At 39.3% G+C, this 23,700-nt stretch overlaps 1 protein-coding gene across 4 annotated transcripts; it reads left to right on the top strand.

Annotated features, from left to right (window-relative positions):
- LOC103703932 lies at positions 1–16,204 on the top strand. Of its 4 annotated transcripts, XR_005513523.1 has the most exons (7): positions 1–374; positions 2,035–2,476; positions 2,684–3,458; positions 4,566–4,615; positions 4,887–5,054; positions 7,471–13,701; positions 14,342–16,204. XR_005513523.1 is itself a non-coding variant. In XM_008787023.4 (5 exons), the coding sequence occupies exons 2-5, from the start codon at positions 2,075–2,077 to the stop codon at positions 7,480–7,482; spliced, it is 1,239 nt and encodes a 412-aa protein (XP_008785245.1). In that variant the 5' UTR covers positions 1–374; positions 2,035–2,074; the 3' UTR covers positions 7,483–16,204. The 4 variants fall into 4 exon arrangements, 2 of the variants coding, with proteins under 2 accessions (XP_008785245.1, XP_008785228.1); XR_003385066.2 differs by having other exon boundaries at positions 7,471–16,204; XM_008787023.4 differs by lacking the exon at positions 4,887–5,054 and having other exon boundaries at positions 7,471–16,204.
- Positions 16,205–23,700: the final 7,496 nt, after the last annotated feature.

Here is a 23,700-nt window from a genome sequence, read left to right as displayed (position 1 = left end):
CTAAAATCACCCAAATCTTTGGATATCAAAACTTACTGATCATCGACCGTCCATTTTCTCTCGATCTGGGTCGGAGGTTTTATATGAATCTCACCAACAAAGCAAAATAACGGTCCTATCGACGGCTGAGATAGGCTCGGCTTCAAGGGGGACTCGAGAAGCAAGCGAAAGATCGGATTATATACGCCCCTCCATCCCATTTTTTTTCCTCCTAATTCCGTCCAAATTCCCCCAGAAATTATTACCCGGGATCACAAGGAGGAGGAAACAAAGGATTTTTTTTACATATATCATATACATATAAAATCCAAGAATCCATTCTTCCCCATCTTCTTGGGCTCGTTCGATCTCCTCCTTTGCTGTCAATAAAGAAGGTGAGCAATCTTAAATTTTCTTCCTGAATTGTTGCTATATCAATCTTCCCTATTTATCTCATGGTTTTGGATCAAGGTTGATCGGTTTCTTTTTTTGTCTGCATGCGTTCGACGGTCTTGAATTCTTGTTAATATTTCTTGACATTATTGTTGATTTGTTGTCTTTATACGTTTTATGACGATTTTTTTCCTTTTGTTGATCATGAAGCGAGTTTTAGGTGATTATTGGATTTTCTTGAAAACTTGTCTTGATCAGGGTTCCGACCATTGTCAGGGTTCTGAAACAATATGTCTTGGTTTGCGTAACTGGATGTACTAACAACTCTCTGTAAGAAATCATACGTGAGATTATCTGATATTTGAGTTTTGACGCTCGAACTCTTGTTGTCTGGTGATTGATGTTCTTGTCAGTACTCTGGATGTTCTGATTACTTTGATGCTAAATTAATCAAATTTCAGAGTTTTTTCCTCAAAGAAATGAGCAATCAAATTTAAACTAACTGATGTTAAAATTGCTGCAGTCTAATATTTTCTTGATCTTATATGCCGATTAGTAGGTAATTTTGGGGTTTTCTTTGTTGTTGCCGTCATGTTTGATGCATTCTTATTGGGCTGATGAGATTTTCTTTGCTTTCTTCTCTAGATATTTTTGATGTTTGATGATCTTAGCATTTGCTATCTGGTATGACGTCGTCTGGTTGGCTACTGTTTACTTCTCTCTCTCTTTTTTTTTTGTTATTGGTGACTCCTAACCACTCCTATGGGTGTGTATTCTAACGCAGCCTGGTTACCTCTTGTTAACTGGCCTCTTTTTTTGTTGTTATGATGATTCTTAATTACTCCTGTTGATTTTCTTTTTCATCCTCGTTTCCATCTTTTCTATTTGAAGGTTGATTGGTTTCTTCTAATGTTTTCTGTAATTACTGAGTTTCTTTTACCTGTACATGTTGGATGACCTTTGCTCTTGCCAACATACGCTGTTTCTTGTTTGACAATATGTTCTGCATCCCTTGTTGTCTTGTTCACGAAACGAAATTTGGGTGATTACTGGGTTTTCTTTTTTTTTTTGGTTGAAATTACTGGGTTTTCTTGGAAAATCGGTCTTCTATAAAGTTCCAACTGCTGCTAAGGTTTTGAAGAAATTTATTGTTCAAATCTCTTGCATCCTGTCTGTATAACTCAATGTCTTGCCAATTCCTTGTCAAAAGAAGCATGTATGGGATCATGTGTGGAGGCAGAATGTTTCTTTCATGCAACCTATTTCTTATGGAAACCCAAAGGCTTGTGCTTTCCCTAAACTTTTTGCAGAAGTCTTATTGTTCTGATAATTGATGCTAACATAGTAAATATCAGTTTTCCCTCTAAGAAAAAGTGAACAATTCTTAAAGTGCTCATAACCGATGTCAAAATTGCTGCTGTTTTCTTTTTTTCTTTAATATATCTTCTCTGTTTTCTGTTATTTTTATTCCATGTTCCATGATCTTAGAGTTTGTTCTTTGTTATGGAAATTTATGTTTTCACACAGTTTGGTTCATGCTTTCTTGTTTGCTTTTATGTTTCTTATGGTTGAAATTTGATTATCATGATAGATTACTGTTATGGTTTCATTCCAATCTCAAAATCCTCCTATTTATTTTTTTCCCGATTTCCATTGTTTTAGAAATCAGCGTTTACAATTGGGGCCTGTCATCTTTGTTATCATGAGATTATTCAAGAAAGGAAATAAGGTGGAGGTATTGAACAAGAGGGAGGTGCCATCAGGCTCTTGGTGGTGTGCTGAGATAATCTCCGGCAATGGGCAGAACTACTATGTTAAGTATGATAGTTATCCAGCAAACATGGGTGCAGCTGTGGAAAGAGTATCAAGAAAGGCCATTAGACCATGTCCACCGTTGGTGAAAAGCCCAAGTGATTGGGTGCCTGGAGACATTGCTGAGGTCTTGGACAATAGCTCGTGGAAGCTTTCAGAGGTTTTGAGGGTTGGTGGCGATGGTTACTTTTTTGTAAGGCTTCTTGGATCCTCGAGGGAGTTCAAAGTCCATGTATCTGACCTCAGGCTGCGACAATCTTGGCTAGATGGAAAATGGGTTGTGATTCAAAAGGTAGCATCGTTCAATCCCTTTGTTGACATCATGCAATGTCTACAATAGTCCATTTTGTTTTTCACATGTATCACCATTTTATCTGTCTGCTAACTCTATACTGACTTGGACTTGCTTATATTTGTATTTATTGAATTAAATTAAATTGCATTGGTCATTCTTCTTGTTCTTTTGGTGGTGTCTTACTAGTTTTGCATTTGTTTCCAGGATTCTGGAAAACATGATCGTAGAATGATAAGCAATCTGTCAAAAGGAAAGAAATTCAGCTGCCAGAGGCCTTGGCCATGTCTAGAAAGTCATAATGCTGTTGTGCTCTCAAGAGGCATGAAGAAAAGGCCACGAGTCTCATCACAACCTGTTGAGAGATGCACTGAAGCTAGCAGAAAGATGAGGGCACTTGAGAAATATGGACGGTGTGAGCAAAGGGGCGGAGGGCGTTCCCTCCAGCCCTGGGAAAAGGTAGATGTTGTTGCTTCCCCACGAAGGGTACTGGGTGAAAAATGCTTGCTTGCTTCGTTAAACAACAGAATGACTGGGTTTTCTAAAATGGCCTCATGGAGGGGATTGCCAAATATCAATATTAAATATTTTCCTGTAACAAGTTCAGAACCTAGTGATGCTGAGAGTACCTCATCCTCTGTTGGTAGTTGCAGTACCAGCAATAGCCCATATAGATCACTCCAGTGTCCTGGAATGGTTCCTACCCAAGATTTGTCTAGTCATTCAGATGATGCTGAAATTTCTTGTGGGTCAGGAAGAGAATCGTCTCTTCCTACTGAAGAGGTGTTACCAACAGAAACTCATCAGCTGGAGTTGCACGCCTACCGTTCCACTATGATGGCATTGTATGCTTCTGGGCCCATTAGTTGGGAACAGGAGGCATTGATGACAAACCTGCGCCTTATGCTAAACATATCAAATGATGAACATTTATTGGAGCTAAAGAATTTAGTGTCTTCCGAAATAGGCACAATCCCTCTCAGTTAAGCAGAAGCCATACTTTGGTCGTTGTAGAATACTTTTTTCTTCTATCCTCAGATTTACTAGCTATATTTTTTCATTGCATTTTAATGTGGGGAGTCAAAGTATAGCTGCATCTTGGGCATTCAAATGCTGTATTGACTATCAAGACAGCAAACTACTGTGACAAAAATTGTATTATAAACTTCAATTAAGCAATGAATTATCCTATCTTGAATTTTTTTAACCTGATTTTGGTGTTAATTTGTTTCTGGTTTCATTGTATGGTTATTTGATTGGCTCTACTTTGTTTTCAGTATTTTAAGATGTTGCATGATGATGAATTATATTAAGAAATCATTCTGTGGAAGGTGCAAAGTTTATTACAAATAATATTTGTAGGAAAGAACTGGTTGTGTCTCTTAGTGTAACTTTTATATCTAAGAAGATTTGAAGTCATTGACCACCAGCTCCTCACTCTTTGAGCCCTGTCAAGATGGGTGATCAACCAGTATTGCTCCAACCTTAAACATTATGCTACAAATGATAACTGTTTACAAAAGGAACCTGGAACTTTCTCTATCACCGAAAATGCTTTCTTTTTGTAGAAGAAATTGACAGGATTCATTATGTAAAGGGTTATTTGGATGGTTTAGATGCTGATTTTGGGACATGCAAAATCTCATTCATAGGTGCATCTCATGTACACATCCATGACAAATGTGCCTTTTCTCCTTTGGTTAAATTGTGGTGTTCATTGCATCAAAATGATGGAAATCCTTAATCTGTGCAACCAATCAACATTTGTTGCTTATTGTCAATTTGCTGCTTTATTTGTGGTGCTGGATGAGCATTTTGTGAAATCTCATTAAGATGTATCATTAGTAATTGACATTCAATGATTTATGGTTGTTACATCCTTAAAATGTCTCTGATTTTGGTCAATATTGATGGAGTTCTTTGCATCAATAATTTTGTGAAACCCTTGACTTCCTTTTCTGCGCCCTTTATTTGTCAATTTTTTTTTTTGAATATAAACTTTTCAGTGCTTTGATTTCATTAATAAAATTTTGCTTTGTAAGAGTGTTCCGTTTTGTGGACATATTTGATATTCTCATGCCTTTTCCAGGGTCAATGCTGGAGGCTTGTAAAGCATGCTTCCGTTGGTCCCTGATGATGGTGAGGTTTGTCACATGCTTTGCACTTCGAACAATGTGGCAACATTTCCATCTGATTCTTACAAACAAGTCAGCATAAGATGATAAATTGGCGTCATCAAATCTTTTAGTTTGTTCTATGTTAGGCTTGCTTAATGCTTGGGATACATGGTGGACTGCTGATGCTTTTAATTATGTATATGCAGTAACGATCTTGTTCTTAGTTTTGTTTAGCTTATAGAAAAGATTCACTTTTTTCATTGTGTTCTAATTATTCTTTCTACCATGAACAGACTTTATCTCAAGAAGTTTGAGTGGTATTTAGAACAACAGAAAAATGAGCTTTTGAAGCGGTGCATGCATTTGTATAATTATACATATTTCTTTGAGGAAAATGATGGTCCAGAACTTAGTAGATATGGAACGAGCATGTGGTAGCACCGTAGCAGTATTACAATGTGGTAAGAAATTTACAATTTTTTGTTTAGATGATTAAATATTTGATCAAGAGAAGGCAAGTTACACTGCAAAGTGCCTCAACTCATCTATCACACATGAAAAACCTAGAACAAGATAGTTCATTTATTAATATCACTTTTATATTACTAGGCATATTTATTAATATCACTTTTATATTACTAGGCATAGGATGGATTGTCTAAGGAATCCTAATGTGCTATGGACCTGGGGAGTCCAATTGATGTGTGCTAAATCAATGTTGTTTTGGATAATCCATAGTATAGTAGAGTTGAATTCTATAGTATAGATTGGATATTGTAGCAAAAGTTGAGGCTCAGTTTGGTTGTTGAGAAACTGAAAGAAAGGTGCTAAATCATTAAAGAGAAATAAAATAAAATAAAATCAAGAATTTTCTCATATTTGGTCGAACTAATAAATTGTAGAGGAAGTTGTAGAGAAAGTGGTCAGGATCTGGGTAAGTTATTCTTATCCATTTAGCTTTTGTTATCTATATGAAAATCACTGCCTATTAGGAAAAAAAACTCTTATGCCTTGTTTTTCAAAAAATTCGCCATACATTTCCTTCTTACTTTTCTCTCTTTTTGTTGTCTTCTAATTGCCAAACAATGGAAGGAGACTTTTTTGTTTTTGAAAAAAAACTGTATAGTAGATACTTGCTACAGTGTTATAGGCAAGGTTCACGGACACGTCAAATGCCACAGAGTGGCATTAGGCCACTCTATGGCATTTAATGCCCCCACGCGGGGAACCGCGCTCGAGCGCGATTCCCTGCTGGGGACTCGCGCGCGGGCGCGGTTCCTGCGAGGGTTCCTCGCGCGCGGGCGTGCGTTCTCCTGTCGCGCGTCCGCGCGCGATTCCCAAAAAAAACAAAAAAAAATGCATCCGCGGACGCACGCGGACCCGTCAAATGCCACAGAGTGGCATTTAATGCCACTCTGTGGCATTTAATGCCCCCACGCGGGCTGGCAGCCCTCGTGGGCACGGTGCCCCGCGCGGGGAACCGCGCTCGGGCGCGATTCCCTACTGGGGAAGCGCGCGGGCGCGGTTCCTGCACGGGGAATCGCGCGCGGGCGCACGTTCTCCACTCACGCGTCCGCGCGCGTTTCCCAAAAAAAATTGCGTCCGCGCGGACGCGTTAAATGCCACCCACGCGGGCTCCAGCCGCGTGGGCGCTCTTATCCGTGCGCGGGGCGCGCTTCCCCGCGCCCCCCCGCGCGGGGAAAGAGTGGCTTGGACCGGTGCCTGGTTTGCACCGGTACCGGCTTGTACCGGTGCGAACTGGCCCGGTTCGCATCGGTACAAGCCGGTACCGGCGTGAACCGGTCCGGTTCAAGCCGGTCTAATTACGGAACCAATCGATTTCGGCCCAGTTTGGGTCGGAACCGTTTCTATACGTTGTACCGTACCGATGCCCGTCGGCACTGGTTCGGTACAGGCTGAACCGACCGGTACAGGTCGGTTCAGCAGACCATGGTTATAGGAAACTAACTTTTTAGGGAAACTTTTAACTGTAAGGGCATGTTTGGATTTCCTATAGGATTGGGCTGAAGATCCCATAGGATTCGTGGATTGGGCCAGTACAACCAGTAAGATCACAGGCTACAGGCTTGAGCTAAGCTTGTATTCATAAAACATCCAAAAATAGCTTTGGAGTGGGCTGGCCTGAATTCCATAGGGAGAAAAAAAAGATATGCCTATTAGATTCGTGCCGGTCCACTCCAAAGCTATCCTGGATTTTTTGCCTAGCCCAACCTATGATCTTGCTGCTTGTATTGGGCCAATCCACAAATCCTATAGGATTTTCTGCCCAATTTCATATTTGGTTGGCGTATGGCATTAATGGAAATCATGTGGAATTTTTTTTTAATTAAAAAAATTAACAGAAAACTAGCTTCATAATAACCTGGTTTTCATATGCAAATCTGGAGCATGACCATAAGCATTTTATTAATTATGCAAGACTTGTCGATCTTCCGTGTTTATATCATGCTAAATTAGCAATTATAATATTTTTGTGAAAAGCATTCTTTTGGACATGCGGGCATGTCCCAAGCAAAGTAATGTGATTCTGATCTCTTACAGGCTAGGAGCATGTGGTTTAAGTTTTTGAAACAGATAGATCCATGTTTCACTCTTTACTCTCACTTCTCCAAAAATTCCTTTGGAAAACTAGGAAAAGTCAAATGATTTAAACTCATACCATTCATATGAATGGATTTCAGATTTAAGTTGTATTTGGTAAAACATCATATTTTTGTTTGGCATTAATATGTTTTGTTGAATGGGATCTAAAATTGAGCTTCAATTGATTAGCATTAAATCATCCCTGTCTAGCTTGATATGCTATTTGTTGAGATGTCTCTGGTACTTTAAGTTGGATATGATGGTGGAATTCAGGTAAAAATGTGAATGCTGGATGCCCATATCTAAAAGTTTAAGTTTGCATTTATGGAGTGCTGGTTCAGGTCTGTCAAGATTGATGAAATGGTATTTTTTTCTTTTCCACAACTATTTATTTTTATGCTGTCTTCACCTTCTTCCTTCCAAAAATTGTTGTGGGTGTAAATAAATTTGTGGAAGTTTCTAACAGTGATAAATTTTGGAGACCATCTTTGTCCAATTATAATATTTTTATGCATTTCATATAGTGTAGCAGCTAGTATTTCTATTTTGCCAAACACAGTACAATACTGTCTGCAATGGTATGAAAAATGAACTCTATATTTGACCTAATAGTGGCGCCCATTCTCACATAATCTAGTGAAGAGGGCTTTTACATAACCTGAGCTGCAAATCTGGCAATAGCCTCTTAAAGTTTCTTGCTGCTTCTGGGGTTATTCTGCTGGGGGTAGTCATTGCATAAAGAATCTTTCTTTATCTAGAATAAATGTTTTCTTTTTGCTTAATATTCCAAGCAAAAGGAACATTTTTTTTGGCAGAAACTTTCAGTACTGTTGATGCACTGAAGGACTGAACTAAGCAAATCAGAATTTTAGAATGTTGAGGATGTTTTGTGACTTTTGTCTCCATGGTCAGAACTAAGGTATGCCGTAAAGATTCTATATGTTTTCATTAGGAAGATGGAAATATCAGTAATGCATCCGGGCATGTTGTGTACTTTCTTAGAGATCAAGATCAAGATTGGGTAGTCTTTTCTTTGAATATAAAAGGTTTGCCTGTTAATATAATAGGATAGGCATGAGTAGTTTCGGGGCACACAATAAGGGCTACTTGTGCCATTTTCTTTTCTTTTCTTTTCATTTTTCCTGCTTAAGAGTGGAAAATGTAAGTAAATGCCTTCAAGATTTGCAAACTTCTAAGAACTTCTAACCTTTGGTAATTGCTTTGGAGATTGTAAATGAAAATTTTGAACAGGGAAAAGAAGTTGAAAATATGTAGCTCTTGCGTCAAACCATGAGATATGAATTTAGCATCCTTAGGAGTCTCAGTTCTAGACTTAAAATAGGATTCACAGTCTATGATTATGGAGAGAAGGGAGAATTCTGATGGAGTAATATAAGTTGTGATCAAGGATTTAATTTGAAATTCAGAACTTTACCCTTTTTTTTGTGGTTAGACAGGGTCCTAATGCTTTGAAATTGTGCAGAAAATTATACAAATTTCATGCCACCAATATTCCAATAATTTATCCAACTGAAACTAATATGCTTCGCAGGAGGTGTAATTGATAATGTTTCTGTTTTACGTAGTGAAACTGGTTCAGTGTAAGCTAAAAATTCTTATATCGTCCTATTTCAGATTGGCCCTTTAGATGTTGGAGATATTCTATGAACAAAATCTAATTCTGGAATCTGGATGGACAAAGAGATTATTTTGGATGTTGAGATCTAGGCATGCATGGACAAAAGAAAGGCAGAGAACTCATTGATAGGCAGAAGGAGATGTACAATGTTATTTTTGATTTGAAGGTTAAAGATTGGAGGATCTAGGGGCAGCAATGTGTCCGATTCTGCTGGGGTCAGTCTCCTAGATGAAGCTCATATGAGGTTGACTTGAAACTGAACCAACCTGCTAGCAGATGAGCCATGAACGACTTAACCCTACCCAGGATCAACCCAGCTGTCCGAGTCTGATTTATTTACCCTTCTAAGAGAAGGTAATAGGGAGTAGTTACATGCCAGCCAGATCTAGCGATTGTTGGTCGCAGATGGTGATGAGGCAGCTGGATTAGTCATAATACAGATAAGTATCATTGAGTTGGCTGCATTGAGTGGTGGGTAGGCAATTCAGATCTGGTGATGGGTCAGTTGGATCTATGTTAGAATGGCCTAATCTAGCTGGGGAGCTGCTGCTGATATGGCAGTGTGGTGGCCAGATTTGTGTTGGCATGATTGGATCTAGTGGTAGGGTGTACAGATCTAGCACTGGAGTGGCCTGATTTGGTAGTGGGGTGGTCAAATTGGGCAATGAAATGGTTCAATCTAGCAATTGGGCATCCTAATTTGGTGGTGTGGAAGCTAGACCTGTGTTGGTGTGGCCAGCTCAGGTAGTGGGATGGCTGGATCAGCAGTGGCCATGGTGGTGTGATGGAATGTGATAGGTGCTACAGGGGATGATCAGTGGAGGCTTGATCTCAAGGAGAGGAGGAAAGGGGGGAAGAGGAGAGGAAAAGTGAAGAGGAAGAGAGAGCAATAAGGAATAACCAACTGCGACTGAGGTATGAAGAGAAGGGATGAGAACAGGTTATGGAATTGCTTTTAGCCTTTTACTAATACTCGTGTTAATGCATCATCATTATCATTTAGTTTATGTAAAACATTAGTTTGATTGGTTCGACTTGAATCTGACCTGACCAATTAATGGGTCAGCTTTATCTGCTTTGTGACCTAAACCCGATCTATGGAACAAATTTTTTGGGTTGAATGGGTCGTGTCCAGATAAGGTCAAGTAAATTAGTTCAGGTCAAGATCGCCATCCCTAGGAGTATCCTTGCATGGACTGCAAGTTGTTGGCCATGTATTTTAAAAGATATTCTATATGCAAAGGTTATTGAGACTAAGGGCCGTAGGCTGGAAATACAAAAGATCAGTAGAGTCAAAAGCATTGGATATAGTAAATATATTTTAAGGATGAGAACCAATAAAATAATTCTTGTGATGTTTAGAGATATGGTCCCCTGATCTGATGGTTTTATACCTTGATTTTCATGCTGAAAGGGATGCTTTCCCAATTAAGTCTTTTATTGAAGTGTGTTGATTTTCATGGTTTCTTGATTGCTCATTAATTCCTCGGTGCTAGATTTGACAGTAAAGTTTCAACGCTTTTATGTAAAAGAACCTTGGGAAAGGAGGTTTTCTTGTGCATATTGTGCATACACTGGTGCCGAAATGAGATGTTTTGAAAGGTTTTCAGATATATGGCAACTCAAGGGTTGAACTCTCTCTTTCAGTTTTCATTTTTTATTGATGAAAGGCTCTTCTATATGTTTATTTGTTGTTTGTATGCTTTGAAGCAACACACTCACCTTTCTTTTTAGTTCGGTAGATTATGTTATATCAGTTTTTCAGGTGGTAGTTTGATTGCAGTTTTGTCTGCATATAGTGGGTTCATCCTCAGCATGCTGATGAAACTGTATTTCCTTCCTATGGCGCCTATAAGTTTCTGCACCATAGTTAGCATGCATTAGTCCTTAGGTAAAATTTAATCTAAAAATGTTTCAGGCAGAGAATCTCCCCTTGAAATTAGAATTTGATCACTGGTAGATTAAGTTTAACATATGATTTAGTTTTTGTGATATATGAATTGATCAAATTATAAAATCTTGTTTCATACTGAATGCTGGAGTTTGCCTAACAGAAAACAAACAGTGAAACCTAGACTTTTCTGGTCTGTGCTGTTGTGAATGCCTCTCTTGAAAAATTAGTAAAATTGCATGCGCGGATGCCTCTAAGTCCAATCAAAATTTAGAACTTTTACTAGCTCATCATAAATAAAATCAATGCTGAAAAAGGAAGTTGACATGTAAAATACTGTACAGATATACCTTCTGTCTTCGGAGTATTATGTTGGTTCCTCTCTCTCTCTCTCTCTCTCTCTCTCTCTCTCCCCCCCCTCTGTCTATCCATCTAAGCATGTCTATTCCTCTGTAAACTATTTTCTAGCGTTATATGGAGGTTTAACTTAATATCTTGTACTGAAATGGAAGATAAAATTATCAGTGTCCGTGGCAACAGATTGGCAGTTGGGTGCTGTGGTGACAGATGGATAGTTGAGTGGAGAGTTGCACCTGAATGTTAGTTCTTTTCTATTAGGCATTAGTATCTATCATTCCTCCTGGTAAGGGTGTAACTAAGTTGCACAAATTTTCATTGGACTAAATTCTAACCTAATTTTTAATTTATCCCATTGAATTTCATATCTATGGGATGATAATGGTTACCAAATTGAGACCAAAGCTCTGATTTAGTCAGAGTCAATTTGGTATATTTTCTTCATGTAACTCCGAGCTGGGTAAAGATATTCAAAGGCTGCTCCTTCCCGACTTGCAGATGAGAGCGGAACAGAGGCTTCCTTGATATCCAGAATGGGATGGATAACTGTTAAGTGAAGTCTGAATATCACTTCTATATATATAACTGAAAAAGCTTTGTCAGTATTAATAGCGAAAAAGGTGTGGCATGAATATTCTAAAGCCTCTCTCTCTAGAAGTTCGCTCTCCTTTTTCCGAGATGGTTTTCATTACATGAGTGGGGAAGAAAATGAAACATACTGTCAGGAAGATGAGTCTATAATTTTAAGACCAACTCTCTAAATGTACATTTTTGGCCTCTTATCTGCAATTCGTCTAGTACTGTTTTCTTTCGAGTCTGTTATTTGCAAAATGGTTTACATAATGATGATATCAAGAAAATCTGGTTCCAAACAGCACATTGATTGATGGAATCACAACCATCTTGTATGTTGTCTCTCCTCTTGTATCAGTCTTCTATACTGCTTGTGATGAAATTATAGTTGGTCATCTGATTCACCTTTTTTTTGGGTTATGTGTTCACATTATGTGCAAATATTTAGCCACTTTAAATAGAACAGCAAGAGATCTAGTAGATATCATTTTATCATTTCATAAGATCACAACTACCTATCCTTCTGCTTGAATCAATCAAGCGTGTTATGCTAATTGTTGTCAATTTAAAAGATATCCTGTTATGCTAACCTCATAACTTGCAACATTCAATAATATATATTGATGACCAGCTAAAATAGTCAATTAAAAGACCTCTGACCAGGGTATAGACCAAGTGGAAAACATTAAAGACACTAGGAAAGGATTATGTCCTAGCCCTTCCAGCCATCTCGGATCAGATTTGTGAGATGTCAGGTTTGGGACCCCGGTACATGAAAAGTCAGGTTGTCCTTGTAAGTACCGGTTAGTACGAATGAGATGGTGATTGGGATGGCCGATACCTTAATCCTAAATTATAGGACAGAATGGCCTTAAAAATATCTAAACAATCATTAGAAACAACAAATCATAGAAAAAAAATAATATAAAAAACCAGCACACCTGTGAAACACCCGGATGCTAGCATATCCTAAGTGTTGGGAGAGTACCATCCTGATATTGGCCCAACCTGGTCCCTGATCAATACCAGGTCCAGGATATGGATTTAAAACTTCGATACTAACACATAACACATATTGTGACTAAATTGTCCGATCATCATTTAATGTGCACAAGACATAGTATATAAGGACAAGAAATTACCTTTTATCTCTTGATGCGATGCTGGCTGGTGAGTACCATTATAAATGTGAAAGAAAAGGTTCCCACGAAGTAGATCAAGCCCTGAAACCTGCAACCCATCTTGCAAGTGGATTCACAAGATTTAAGCATAGATTTGCAGGATCTAACCCCAAATTTTTTAAAAGCAGTTATATAAGCCAAATTTAATCATAGTGTTGTTTAAACCTTTATGTTGGCACCAAATGGAGGGTCATGTTTAAATATCATTGGAAGAAGCTGAACTGGATATATTTTATTTGTAACCTAATTTATTTCAGATTAATTATATCATGTCTGAGTTGGAGCAAATCTAATAGGGAGGTAATGTTTTGAATCTTACTCCTCCATTTGGCTATTGTATTTATGGATCATTTTTTTGAATTATTTTATTTTGGTTCTTAGAGATTTTATGTTTCAGTATTCTAGTATTGGAAGAAATGAAAAGTTGTAGTACTGGCCTTTTCTCTTATCTCCACTAGTTGCTTCATTTTGTAGGTCACATTATCTTTATGGGCTATGCATCTAAAAGAATCTGGATTGGAGATAACTAAGAAAAGCTGTACAACTTAAGAAAGTAAATAGGAAAAAAAACTAAGAAAAACTTTGAAATTAAGGAAAGTAAATGTGGAGATAAGCAATTGTCAAGAAAAGACTTTTAGTTTTTGTTCTTGCTCACCTGTCCTATCGTTGGAGCAATGACTGGTGTTGAATTTTGCTTTCCATAACTTAGTTTTGACCACACCTTTCCTAAATTCTTATTTTTAAAAAATTTTCAGGTTCTTGTAAGATGTTCTTTCGGCTTTCTAGTCCATTATTTTCGCCTCCTATCTTCTTTGAGCGAAGATGATTTATCTATTGGATGCGGGGTGAATAGAACGATCAAGGTAGAGATTTAGCGGTCAAGACTATATATATATATATTTAGAGAGAGAGAGAAAGAGATGGCTATACTTAAGTGGATCTCCACTCGCATATGGTCAAGTCTAGATCAGACGACAAAAATCCCACATCGATGATCCAAGCCTTTAGATGTGATCTATTACTTCTAAACTGTTTGCATGCAAAAAGTCATGTGATTTGGAGATCTTTAGCTTATTCATCAAGTGAGCAAAAAGATGGGCAACTTAAATAATACAAAACAATACATTTTTGACCATTTGATGCATAGGCTAGGGGTCTCCAAATTACATAATTTTTGGAGTGTAAGTAGTTTAGAGATAGCAGATCACATTCAATTACTCAAATCATTGATATGAGACTCCCATCATCCGATCTAGATCTGGCTAGATTTGAGTGGAGATCCACTCGAGTGTATCGAAGTTTGCCTTATATAGAGGTAGCAGCTACCTTTCAAGGTGAGGCCATCTTGTCCTTTCATGTTATTTCTTTATTACTTCAGCATTTAAGAAAATATTGGTGTTTAGCAAGGATGCCTGCAACTAGTTCCTTTTCTCTACGTATATATTACTAAACCGAAAAGGAAGAAACTCATGGGATCTTTTATTTGCTTTTTGTTAAATGCAGGCTTTTGAATTTATTCTCTTTCCCTTCTTTCATTACCAGAGCGTTGTTTGGGTTCATCTTCATGAGAAAAAATGAAGCACTTTTTTGTAATATATAATATATATTTGTGTTTTTGTTGTTCGTTTAAAAACTTTAGTGATCTTTCTAGATCCAAAAAGGATCAATACTCTTTTTTTTTGGTACATCGGCAGCTCACTCACACCTAGTGTGAACATAGCCCAAAGAGTCAGACAATAGAAGAGAATACAAGGGAGACAAAATGGAGTTGTGGATCTCTCAGATAAAATCTCCGGAGTGATGAGCTGCATATGATGCCACCCAATCTACAGTACTATTGGCCTCTTTGAAGACATGGGTGGCCCGAAATACAACACATTCACCTAACAAAAGGCGAATATCATGAAGCAACTGCGTCCCCCTGACGGCACTCCCGGGCCCCAAGTTCCTCTCGATCACCATAGTAGAGTCCCCTCAATCATGATATGCTCTGCCCCCAGCACCCGTCTGGCATAGAAAACACCCTCGCAGGCAGCACGAACCTCGGCACCTGCGACGGACTGATCGAAAATGCGTCGACCTCCGACAGCTACGAGCCTGGCTCGTTGATCCCTGATGACGAAACCGATGCCACAACGACCATCCTCTTTGATACTACCGTCGAATTTTATCTTGAGAAAACCAAGGGGTGGGAGCTCCCAGGATATAAGCATAAGCCTGGGCGCTGCTAGAGCGTAATGAGAGTTCTAGATTTCTCTGGCCCATCCAAGGGACGACGACGCAGTAGTATCAAGGATCTTCGCCCCAAGAAGTAGGGCTCTGTCCGCCACCACTCTCGGGGGTGCTCTATCCTCAAATACTCTTGAAAAATATTAAGCTCTTATAGACCTGCTTTAGAGAATGTTATTCATGTTAAGTAGCATTTCTGATCAAAATGCCATTTTTCGTCACATACTCCGTATCTTTTTTATTTTTTTAATGTAATATTTTTTCATTTATTGAAGTATTTTACTATATTCAACTTTGATATATTCAATATATAAATTTTAGAAGGAATGCTATAAGAACACATCTTGTAGATAATAAACATCTGAATGCTGCATGAACAATATTTGATTTGATTTTCCAGTTGCCCTGCATCTAGTGATATACTGGGTCTACGTAGTTGAGGGGTCTGGGAGTGATCATGGTAAATTTAGTACTGTGTTCAGAACTTCAGATGGCCCTAATCTAAATGCATGTGTAAATTTAGTACTGCTGAATATAAAATGTTGATATTATCTTGTTGCCATCTAGCTGCACTGGCAAAACTGGTGGTTGAACTCCACAGGGCAACTCTGTTTGATCCAGGAAAACAGATGTTGAAGTAGAAAAGTAGATTATGATCTGAAATAGACTTTTCCAGTTTGTTGTCAGATCTGGCGTGAAGCGTAATATAACAGTATCATGTTGCAGATCTTCCCTGTCTAGTGACATCAAGGATCTTTGCAATGAGGGATATGCATTGAGGGATGCAAAATTCAGATTTCTTCAAATGCCATCACATTTAAAGCTTCCTATCCCCTATTTGAGCAATAATATGGGGCTACAGTTCCAGCAACTAATGCATGATAGCCCCATGGCCTCTTGATAGAAAGGTTGTGATGAATTCAGCAAAATATCCTTCTAAATCTACTGATCTTGTTACTGCTTGTGACCACCTTGCAAACACCCAAAAGAAAGAAGATCATGATCAAATGGCATTCAGTTTTCATGAGTGCTTTTCTCTGTCCTATTTTAAATTTGAAATCAGGGTATTTTCGAAGTTTTCCTTGTCCATGTTTTGAGAAGGGTATTCCTTTGATGAAATAAATTATACACGATGAACTTGGATATTCTTTACTTTGCATAAAGTCCTGTAGTGATGCTGTAAATTTTATCTTTAGCCAGGTGGCAAGTTTCTAGCTCATCTGAGAAAGGGAAGTCAGTTGTGATGGATATGCTGGCCTCAGTCTGGCAGAGAACCATCAATATTTTTTTGTATGGTGAAAGAGAGAAATTGTTTCATCCAGCGTGTGCATTCTATCGACAGGCCAGCACAGGAAAATCCATAGTTACACGTTGTTTCCAGCAGAGTGTGTGCATCATAGATGATGCTTCCATGTTAATAATAATTTTTGGAGAAATTAATTTGTGGGCTTATGATTTGCTAAAGCTTATAAAAAGCTGTGCTTGTCTTTGTTGACTGGACACCGTAAGCTTGTGTTGTTTTGGTCCGGTGCATCATGATATCAGTTTAAACGGCTAACGGCCTGCAAACATGTGCAGAAATTCAGCAACTTGTCGCAGCCTATTTTATACAAGATGGCAGTTGGTCAGCGTGAAATGCAGGTTGACAACCTTAATCTATGAATTATTCATACATAATGACAGGATATGCTGAGTGGGTGGATGCACTACAACAAAAATAGGCTATCCTGGGTCTTTTTAAAGTCTATATTGATGCTTATAAATATCGGTAATTTTTCCGCCTATGCTCTCTAAAGCGTCGTAAAAGCGTTGGCTAGATGGGGATGAAAAAAAAAACTGCCGACGTTTTATAAAAGCGTTGTTAACAGCGTGAGCTTTTAGCGACGCTTTTTAGCGTCATCAAAGCCGACGCTTATCAGCGTCGGGTAGTTAGCGACAGTTAAAAGCATCGGCTATTAACCTTTTATATTTTTTATAACAACGCTTTAAGGCGTTGTTGTAATTATTTTTTTTAAAAAAAATATTTTAAATTTTTTTTTCTCTTTTAGTTAGTTTTAAAGGTCATTTAAAAATTTGCATAGGTCATCCTTCCAGTACCGTAGCGCCTTTCTCTTTAGCAAGTTCAGAACAACGTTACATTTTTGGTTTCAGATTAGGTCAGTAGTTCTGCATAGAAATTAGAGAAAATATAAGAAAATAAATGAAATGGTGACGACCATCGGAAGGAAATCGGCAAATAAATTTCTAATTTGAATTCAAAATTTAAGAAAAGAATTAAGATGTCCTTATCAGAAAAAGGGCAACGACCATCGGAGAATGTGATGCTCATTGCCGGAGGTTGTGGTGCCTATCATGGGTTGCGACGCTCGAGACTCGCCATCAGTCGGCCACCATAGAGAACACTGGAGAAAAAAAAGAGATAGAGAGAGAGGAGATTAAACCTGAAGGAGATGGTGATATCACTTCCAAATTTCTTGAGGGCCTTATCTCTAATCTCGAGAGGAGAAGCGTTCTCGAGCTCTCTCGCCAGTTGATCGTAATCCACTTTCTCTTCCTTCTCCTCTCTCCTCTTTCCCTTCTCCGCCACCACCGCTTCCACCATCGTAGCCGACGCCGCGAGATGCCTTATGGATCCAATTAGGGCAGCTTCGCCAAGAACCATCTATTTCAAAAAACCAAAAGGTGAAGAAATTGGGAGAAAAAAAACGCACCTCTGGCATCGCAGGAGATAGCTTGGTCTTCGACGACGCTTTTAAGCGTCGTTTGACTTAAGTGGTGCCTGACGATGTTTAAAGCGTCGTCTTAAATTACCATTTAATATATTTAGAAGAAAAAATTAGCGTTAAGCAGGGTGGTTAGTATGCAGGTTTCCGACGATATTTTTAAGCGTTGTCTACTCTCTTACTCTTTGGCCTCCGACAATACTTAGAAGCGTCGTCTTATAAATTTGGTTTCTACGACGCTAATTAGCATCATCTTAGTTTCATCCTCGCCGACGCTTCCAAAAAATGTTGGTAAATTTTGATGCACTCGTAAAATTACCGATGCTTCTTTGGTGTGTCGGCACATAAGAGCCAAGATAGTCTATTTTTGTTGTAGCGATAATTGGTCTTTAGTTTTTAAGATGGTGGTCTCTAGCATGCACACTGTGATCTGATGTGAATCCTCCATCTAGTTTCTGGTTTTTGAACGGGTATGTCATTCCTGTGTAACTGGATTTAGTCTAGATTGCTGAGATTCCTTCGTTTTCAGCATGCTTTTAGTCTAGGTACTGCGACCCTGCGCATACCATTGTCCCATTTGTTTTCACCACTCATTCATGAGTTGGCTGTCTTTATTTCGACTACTGTAACTTTGCAAAGCTGGGGTTGATAGGCTCATCATCTTTCTGTGATTTGATAGCAGCGGTTGTTGGGGCGGCGACCAACCTTATGTGAGTAGCTGCTACAAGTAATATGGTGAAAATGATGGCATCAAATCTTGTTGGTCCAGTTGGAAGAGACAATCAAGCTGAATTTCAAAGGGATAATGATTGATTAGGAAAGAGCTTGGCTTCATACAGGAGTGGTGAATTCTAGCTTCATATCGAGCATGATGTGTTTGTTTGGGATTACGAGGGCGAATTGCCATAGATGTTGAGCAAAGCAATCTTTTGAGGGCAACATCCCAGCTTACGACCCGATTGTCGACTTTCCAAACGCAGGAGACTGCATGAAGAAGATGCTCAGCTATGCATGCGACTCTAAATTACTGTCTATTATGCGTGAAATACGAAATTAGATCAACATCAGCTTTACCTCCCCCAGTATAAAGATTATGCGACTCAAAAATTTGCAGGATTAATTCTCTGTGACAGCTTCCAGGATTTTTAATTTAATAAATTTCAAAATGATGCAGAGAGAGCACAATAGTCAGGGGTTGTGCAAAGGACCGTCAGGTAGGCTATCAGTGTGCCGGAGCTCCAACGCTGGTACCAAGTAGCAACCTTGTGATGCTGCTGCGCTCGTTTTGCCTCGGCCAGCGGACCCAGGTATATATGGGACCAAATTAATCTCTCATCAGCACATGGCTTCAGGGAACGAATGGGCCTTTCTCTGTGCCTGGCTGCTGCCGATATAGAGTTAATGTGGACATGAATCTTGCGTTCATCCTTTTCTCACATCATTATGGTAATATATGTACGTGGACATGGTACGCAAGCGCTCTCTCTCTCTTTCTTTTTCATGTGCAGTGTAGTAACTGTTCTTACCCTCCATATGCTCTAATTTTATTCCATTCACCTGTTCATTTGAAAGCAACCGACACGCAGCATCTAGCTCCTTCTCCGTTATCCTCTCTCTTTTTTTGTTTTTTTGGTTTTTGGTAGAACTTCTTCTTGTTGCTCAACCGCCCGTTCCATTCTCCGGTCTCTCTTCATGGCCTCAGGTTTTGGGTGCTAAAAGTTCCTTCCCCTGCAGCAGCCTCTTCTCTGGGCTCGGTGGAGCGACGAACGCGTGGTGATCGGTTGTACATCTCCGAGTGCGAGATGGGCCCACCGTATCGGCTGACCTGTCCCTTTACGGATTGAATAAGCTCACGCGACAGTTCGAACAGAGCCACGTGCCAGGCATGTGATCAGCGGATGCCTGCTCTCCCATCTCCGCTGGGCCCGGTCCTTGGCGCTCATTGAATACTGGTACGCTTCTTCCAACTCAGCGAACATTAAATTCCGGACCGATCTGTGCATCATTGTTGAGGTGTCTCTATATATATGTTGGCCTGAAGGTTACAGCTATTAATTGTTTCAGAGGATCTAAATCGGCAGCTGCCACCAGGGTTCATAACCAGAGTCTTGGACAAAATTATCATTTGTACGTCTTTCTTTTAGCATACATCAAGCACGAGATCTAATTTCGTTTAGCTACATAGTTGCAAATGATCTTGCAGTTGTCTGAGCTGGGGTTTGATCCCAAATTTGTATGAATATATATATATATATATATATATATATATATATATATATATATATATATATATATATATATATATGTTGGGACTACAAACATTTCTGAACAAATTAACATGGAGGGGTTGAAGCAGCGAAGGTGTTTTATTTGCTCGTTTGCATTCGAAACTTAAACATTATGATGAGGCGAAAATTGATGCAAGCATTAAAGCAATACCGCCAATAAGGTGGCAAAAAAAAAAAAGGCTGCTACAAGGCGAACAATATAAGCCCTAAAATGTTCGTGATGAGAAGAATGGAACAATATGAAATGGATGACGATGTTACCATCGGCGGTACTTCTATTGTTAGATAAGTGGTTATTCTACGTTGTCCTTTCTTGGCAAAGATTTAAGGCTATTATAGCTCCAACTTTGGCTCCGGAACACTCTTATGGTCGCATTCATATGTGTGTGATTCTCTCATGAAGATAAGCATCAAGAAATTCTAATTGAGAGGAGTATATATGTTGGTATGGAACAATTAGAGCCACTCCGACATCTCACATCATGACCGGCAAATACTGTCATGAGAAAAACAAAATCTAAGTTGATTAGAGATTGTATTGCATTCCAATTAAGCTTTTCATTTCTATAGAAAGACGAACCATGAACGACAGATTAGGTTGTCTCTTTTGTTGCATAACATTCAAGTGGCACTCTTTAGTGCAGCTAAGGGACCATATCTTTTTTTTAAAAGACTTTGTGGGTAAGGTCTCTCCAGCTAATTAAAAAAAAAAGAAAAAAAAGAAAAAAAGAAGAAGACAAAACTGAGTGGGCCCGTCACGAGATAAATGGGCCGGGGATGCCTCATCACAGCTAATAAGCATGTACGTTTAATCCGGATCCGTCAGCTTAAAAGCAGCTGTAAGCAACCAACCTCTGGAGAAAAGAAGGGATGAGAGCAATGTGGGTAGGTGATAAAATATTGGTGCTAAAGCCAAAGGCATGAGACTATCCAATCATAGGAGGGAGACGGTCATGCCCCTTTTGTCCACAACACGCCGACAGATTGGCACAAATCAAGGGCAGGGCCTCTGGCATTTAGCTGGGGCAGCCAAGCCCGGTATACAATAAACAAATAGGCTCCGAGCCGAAGCCACCATGGATATAAGGGAATTTGCTTGGGAAGTGCACATTAGTAAAATATTTATGAGGAGCGTTCATGTGGGCATCATCCCAAGGTCCCAGTTCTTGTTTATGGTTTCCTGCGGGCTCGCATGAGCTGGAATCCATGGGGAGTGTAGAATCCAAGCTTATCAAGTTTTGTCGAGAGGCCAGGAGGAGGTTGGTCGCCTGGCCATTTTTCTAGTGAGAGTGAGAGAGCGAGGCCGGGAGCATAGTCTTTGGAACCTCGTTCACAGCTGGGCATTCTTCGGTCGGACGGCTGTCGGGGGGGTGGACTCGCGCCTAACGAGAAACGACCAACACCTCCGTGGGGCCCATCCCTAGCTAATATATGTATCATGTTCTCGTTTTAGACGTAGCTGTTGGTTTGAGGTTCTGCGCGCGGTCTCCATTTCTTGTAATGCTGCGTCATCCATGCATCAGAAAATCACAACGATATATATATTTCCTATCTCCATGCACGTTTTGGTTGCTTCTTTTATTGCTGAGAAGGGCCATGCAAGTAAAAGAATCTCATAAAAGGAACCATACACAAAACAAATAGGTGTTTTACTTTTGGAGAACTGAAAACCCCTTTAGAAATTTCACCTATGAGTGAGGCTGAAAGGTCATGTGAAATTTCGCCACCAAGTGACGTCTTCTTTTTTTTATTTTTTGCATTTGAAAAAAAGCTGCAACAGATGCTAACTAATAAGTTTAATGCAATCTTCAAGTACATTTCGCTTAGACACCATGTCTCCTAATCATGAATATGTCCTCGTATAATATGAACAGTTGTGGAACAATATATATATAAAAAAAAGAACGTTGTCTCCTGCATGATTGCTTGAGGATCAATATATAAAATAGCCACTTTCTTGCATGTAAAATATTCCAAGTACTATTGGTTTCTTTTGGGTCAATCTCACTTAATGTGATATGGAGGTGCCATTCGATAAGGAATAAGAAAAATAATTCGTACTTGCGCAAGGAACTTAGTTTAAGATGACGACCAACCTTGGATTTAAAAAACGAAGCGCTGTTCTTCAGACAAGCGTTACTTCAAAAACAGCTTCTTGGACCATATATAGTTGACATTTTAGTTTGCACACATGGATGCATGATCCGTTTCTAGTTATTTGACTTAAAATTACTTAATCTCAGCTGCCAGCCTAATATGCCACCTTAACGTAGAATAATTTAGCCTCTCTTTAGGAGAGAATCCTGATTCAAAGGCCGACAACTTGTTTTCCACTTTGAGATAATCACAACGAAACGAGGTTCCTCCTTAATACATAAATACGAGATGGGAATATGTTACGGATCTGCACCAAACAGGAGATTCAGATCAACAAATAAACAAAAGCCTCCTCTGAGAAAGGACAAGACATGATGCCTATTTTTAGGGCACTTAATTAAGTTTCCTGTTGCTTCCTACCAGCCCTCCTCTAATGGTCCATCACGCTATTTTGAATTCTAATAAGCCGGCAACGCTAGCTTCTTCGCAGCATTGGGAATGGACGCTTCTTGTTGCTCTCATCTTTGGGAGCTCCACTCCAAAGCACGAAGCAGTCCTAGCTATTACGATGGTTATATGGGTAATAATACAAGTACCTCGTCCACTCTCACTGCATGTATGGCATCCATACCACGCGTACAGTTGTTCCATAAAGCATGGAGAAGACTGCCTTTCCCTAGGACGAGGGAAACCCTTATCAATTGCAAAGATCATTAGTAGATAACCGGTGACTTTTACATTCCTTTATTCAAGATATATAATCGTCGCAAAGAAAAACTTCAAGCGCACCGTATCGGTTGCGAGGGGCAGGGAATTAAACCCTTCGCTAGGGCTACATTAAATGTGGTCTAGGAATATATAGTTAATTACCGAACGGGTTAATATCAAAATTATTTAAATTTCAGAGGTAATTATGGCATGGGATGAGTCGCATGACTGCTGATCAGCATGCCTACTTGATTTTTTGCATGGGAAGAACACAATGAGGAGGATTGGGAAAGGAGGGGACCAGCAGCACATCTAGAGCTCCCAAGGGAGGAGATCCCCGCAAGGTTAATTGGCTGCCAAAAATTTCACTCTTTCCTTCCGGAGCTTTCTTTATGACATTTGCAAGCCCCAGCGACGCATGCATGCATGCTGCGCTGCTGCAGCGTAATTTGCTCTCATGATCAAGTGGGTGGGAAAAGAAGCATGAAACTAGCTCGTAGCTCTAGGAGCATGAAACTGCTGCGCCACTGCTAGAGATCCAAGTGCTCTCTTGCTTTTATCACCAAAGAAGAAATTAAGGCAACTTTCATGATCTAGTGAAAAAGGGGTCCCCTCTATCCTGCACCCAGATATGGTTCGCAGGAAACGCCTATCTGATGTATAAATATATACATATATGCTCGGTGGTTTCACCCCTAGTTGAAAGGGGAGTTTTATATTTGGAAGACGTTTTTCCGAGTATCTAGCTCATACGGTTAATTCTCTGCATCATATCTTCCTTGTATTTTTTTCTATATACGCACGGGAGAGTAAAAAA

The sequence above is a fragment of the Phoenix dactylifera genome, chromosome 9 (assembly GCF_009389715.1).
Source record: "Phoenix dactylifera cultivar Barhee BC4 chromosome 9, palm_55x_up_171113_PBpolish2nd_filt_p, whole genome shotgun sequence".
NCBI classification, from domain to species: domain Eukaryota; kingdom Viridiplantae; phylum Streptophyta; class Magnoliopsida; order Arecales; family Arecaceae; genus Phoenix; species Phoenix dactylifera.
This window is presented reverse-complemented; position numbering and strand designations above follow the sequence as displayed.